The sequence below is a fragment of the Microtus ochrogaster genome, chromosome 1 (genome assembly GCF_000317375.1).
Source record: "Microtus ochrogaster isolate Prairie Vole_2 chromosome 1, MicOch1.0, whole genome shotgun sequence".
In the NCBI taxonomy this organism is placed as follows: domain Eukaryota; kingdom Metazoa; phylum Chordata; class Mammalia; order Rodentia; family Cricetidae; genus Microtus; species Microtus ochrogaster.
This window is the reverse complement of record NC_022009.1, coordinates 5,019,634-5,024,037: the sequence shown is the minus strand read 5'-3', so window position 1 is coordinate 5,024,037 and position 4,404 is coordinate 5,019,634. Positions and strand designations below refer to the sequence as shown.

Below are 4,404 nucleotides of genomic sequence, written 5' to 3'. Positions count from 1 at the left end.
TCTTATAAAGGCAAAAACCACAAGATTACATACATGTATTTTGTCTAGATGTAAGCAGGGTCTAATTTTAATCTATGTCTTATAGTTTCCCTGGTCATCTTTATGAGCAGATTAAGCAAATTTGATTACAAAAGCAGAAATAGCAGTTAGTCTTATCACCTACTATCTTGCTAGAACAGCAAATTTTACAAGCTCAGTTAATTTAAGAATAGTCTTTTACCATCTATTCAAAAACGGAAGTGGGGCTGGAGAGATGGCTCAGTGGTTAAAAGCATTGCCTGCTCTTCCAAAGGTTCTGGGTTCAATTCCCGGCAACCACATGGTGGCTCACAACCATCTGTAATGAGGTCTGCTTCCCTCTTCAGGCCTGCAGACATACACACGGACAGAATATTGTACACATAATAAATAAATATTTTTTTTAAAAAAAAGGGAAGTGGGCTCTTATGTACAGCCTGTACAAGGGAGGGGCTTACATGCTACAGGCATGTTTGTGCCTTGATCCCTCAGGTTAATAAGTCTGAATATTTTTTCTATTTTTCTATTTTTCTTTCTTTTTTTTTTTTTTTTTTTTTTGGTTTTTTGAGACAGGGTTTCTCTGTGGCTTTGGAGCCTGTCCTGGAACTAGCTCTTGTAGACCAGGCTGGCCTGGAATTCACAGAGATTTGCCTGCCTCTGCCTCCTGAGTACTGGGATTAAAGGCTTGTGCCACCACCGCCCAGCAATAAGTCTGAATTTTAAAAGCAATGTTAATCACACACACGCACACACTCACACACACACACACACACACACACACGAGTATCAAACTTCTGTGGGAAAATTCTCTATACTCCAAGTTTTAACTGTTGTATCCTAACATGGGTATCCTATATTTATATATATCCTATATTGTTGTAGACAACAAGAATTACTATACAGAATGTTTGCTCTTCTCTATTAATAAAGGGAAAGTTATGAGGATAAATTTACACTGGGATTTTGTTCCAGGAGATAATGGGTTTGTGAAATAACATAAATAATTAAAAAATTATGATAAAAACCTGGAAAAATTCAAACCCTGTTTGCAAATTCTAACTTCTCTTTTTCAGCTACCTTCTGTTCCATGTCTCAATAATCTTAAAGAAATAAAACATCAGGATCAAAAAGATACTCATCAGTTAAATGAAAAGATTGTTTAGAATATATTCTTTATAGTTTGTAGCCATTTTAATATTAGAAAACCAATAACCTTAGGTTAAAACACTCGTGGAATTTCAATCAATTTTGTAGATCCCATATTTAGAAAAAAAAATCATTTCCTTAGGCCAAGTAAGTTTCATATATTAGAACAACTACCGTGTAATAGGTACTGTTATTGAAAAATTAAAAATCCTGCAGGATCCCTGGAGGGGTGGGGGGAGGGGAAGGAGGGAGAAAGAGAGGGAGGGAGGGAGGGAGGGAGGGAGGGAGGGAGAAGCTAAGATCAGCCTGCCTCAAGGGGTGGGGAAGGGAGTGGGCGTGGCTTGTCTCTTAAAGAGACACAACCATCATTACAAGTACAAAAGACATTTTCATTACCCTTCCACGGCTCTTATCTTCTGAGCCTTACTAGAGCACACATGCCAAGCCAAACACGTAGATAAAGCAGGAAAGCTGCTCCTCTACTTAAAACAAAAAAACGGATCTACAAAGCTCAGTGAGATATGAGCTCTGGAAAGCCGATTATTATTTGGTTATTATTTAGTCTAACTGCAAACCGACCTGATATTTTATTTTTGGATTTTCAAGGCAGGGTTTCTCTGTAGCTCTGGAGCCTGTCCTGGAACTCGCTGTGCAGCCCAGGCTGGCCTGGAACTCACAGAGATTCCCCTGCCTCTGCCTCCCTAGTGCTGGGATTAAAGGTGTGAGCCACCACCGCCCAGTATAGGTGACTATTTTTTAACCTACTACAAAGCATAAGGTCAAAGCCCCAAATCCAAGATGATCAACAAGGCTGTTAGGATGGTGACCCCCGGCATTCGCCAGCCTGAAAAAGCCCACACTGAATCCCCACCCCCGCCCACTGAGCATGCGCAGTGCAGAGTGACCCCTCCCGCGGCTGGGCGGAAGGGTTTCTCTATCCTCAAGTCCTCCTCGCACACTCTCTGGTCCCCGCAAAGCTTTGTGGGTAACAGATTTCTGCCCAGGCTCCATTTTGCTGCCGGCTGTGGACACGAGCTCCCGGGACCTCTGCGCTCCCGAGACTTCTGCCGTCTGCCGTCGCCATGGGTCGTCGCCCGGCTCGCTGTTACCGGTACTGTAAGAACAAGCCGTACCCTAAGTCTCGCTTCTGCCGCGGGGTCCCCGATGCGAAGATCCGCATCTTCGACCTGGGTCGGAAGAAGGCGAAGGTGGACGAGTTCCCGCTGTGCGGCCACATGGTGTCGGATGAGTACGAGCAGCTCTCGTCGGAGGCCCTGGAGGCCGCACGCATCTGTGCCAACAAGTACATGGTGAAGAGCTGCGGCAAGGATGGCTTCCACATCCGCGTGCGCCTGCATCCCTTCCACGTTATCCGCATCAACAAGATGCTGTCCTGCGCAGGCGCCGACCGCCTCCAGACCGGCATGCGCGGCGCCTTCGGGAAGCCGCAGGGCACCGTGGCCCGGGTCCACATCGGCCAGGTCATCATGTCCATCCGCACCAAGCTGCAGAACAAGGAGCACGTGGTCGAAGCCCTGCGCAGGGCCAAGTTCAAGTTCCCCGGCCGCCAGAAGATCCACATCTCCAAGAAGTGGGGCTTCACCAAGTTCAACGCCGAGGAGTTCGAAGGCAAGGTGGCGGCAAAGCGCCTCATCCCCGATGGCTGCGGAGTCAAATACATCCCGGAACGTGGTCCTCTGGACAAGTGGCGGGCCCTGCATTCCTGAGGACTTTGCTGGCAGACAAGTAGCACAAGTGATGGTTATGGTTTGAACGAGTTTGTTCCGTTTATAGCGTATAGGACGTTAGTTTGCATAGTATAGAACCTTTCGTTGGACAGTGCCTGCCTTGTTTAAGGGACAAAAAACTGCGGTTTATAGACAACGCATTTGCTGTTTTGAACCATCTACTTTAAAGCTTTGGAGTGAACATTTGTTTAGTGAAGGCATAAATGAAGCTGTTATCTTGGATTCAGAGTGCTAGAGGAGTTGGAAGATCTGTGTGGAATTATATTTCGAGTGTATCTTTAAAACTAACATATCTAAATTTGGCTGTTTTGCTATAAATTTGTCTATTATTTTTAGATTTACCTGTAGCCTCAGGTTATCAATCTTGGAACAGTTGGGTATACTGAAAAGATATTTTCTAGACATGCCTTACATTGTCCTGCACTCAGGAGACAAGATCCAATTTTTTCTTCATCACAGAAAGGTTATAGGTGACAACAGGGTTCATATTGCTTGTGTTTGGGTCCCGGTAGAATCAGCAAAGAAGAGAAAATGACACTAAATCAGCCATTTGCTTTGAGGGGGCCTGGGGGAGCATCTGTAATCTGTTGCTGTTTGCCCTGTATTAGAGTTCCATTGATCACACGGGTGCTTTCTGTTTTATTTAGAAATGATATAACCTAAAATTACTGAGCTTATGCTGTTTAGTTTGTGGTTAGCTTACCTGGTCTTTGACTGAGACCTCTGAATCTTAATCCTGGAACTTCAGCCTCCGGTTTTCCTCCACTAATGACATTTTCAGAGGAAGCCGGATAGGGGAACTAAAGTGCATGGTTACATTGCTTAATGTTTGCGTTTATATGCCTTCCTTAGTCAAATGGCACCGCATCTGACTTGTCCCTGTAAGTTACTTGTGTGTTTTATACTTAGTTGCTATGACAATATTCATGTTATAGGTAGTTCTCAACAAATAACACAAATTCATTAAAAAGGCTCTAACAGAAGTACTTACCTTGTTGTTTCACTGAGTGCTCTGAGAACTCTTGAAACTCTAGGAAGTTACATCATGTGCACTTAATAAAAGGAAACGTTAACCAGATAGTTTGACTCCTGTGCAGTCCTTTTTGAATTTTGTCAAACTCTCAGAAACTAAAATTGTCTTAAAAAATTCAAAAAGAAACAAACAATCAAGCCCTTGCTTAACTATTTATTACTATAGCCATAAAATTTTGGGATCGTTCTTTTTGGTTTCAAAACTCCTCAAACATGTTAAAAAGAATCTTGAGACTTGGAACTCTGCCTTCAATACATTTATAAGAAGACAGTTACGGATAAGAGTTTTTTAGTGTTATGTTTGGTTTTGTTTGCTCTCAAGATTAATAGTAATGTTTGTGCATACAGATGTGTGGAAAGAAGAGGAGGGATCTAATAGCTCAGTAATAGTGCAGAGTGTGCAAGGCTTTGTCTCAATTTGTTCCCCAGCATCACAAAAGAAATCTACAGTACTGTCATG

General features: G+C 43.3%; 1 protein-coding gene across 1 annotated transcript; it reads left to right on the top strand.

The window, feature by feature from the left end:
• Positions 1 to 2,246: 2,246 nt before the first annotated feature.
• On the top strand, positions 2,247 to 3,981 carry Rpl10l (ribosomal protein L10 like). The gene has a single exon (XM_005343125.3). The coding sequence runs from the start codon at positions 2,247 to 2,249 to the stop codon at positions 2,889 to 2,891; it is 645 nt and encodes a 214-aa protein (XP_005343182.1). The 3' UTR covers positions 2,892 to 3,981.
• Positions 3,982 to 4,404: the final 423 nt, after the last annotated feature.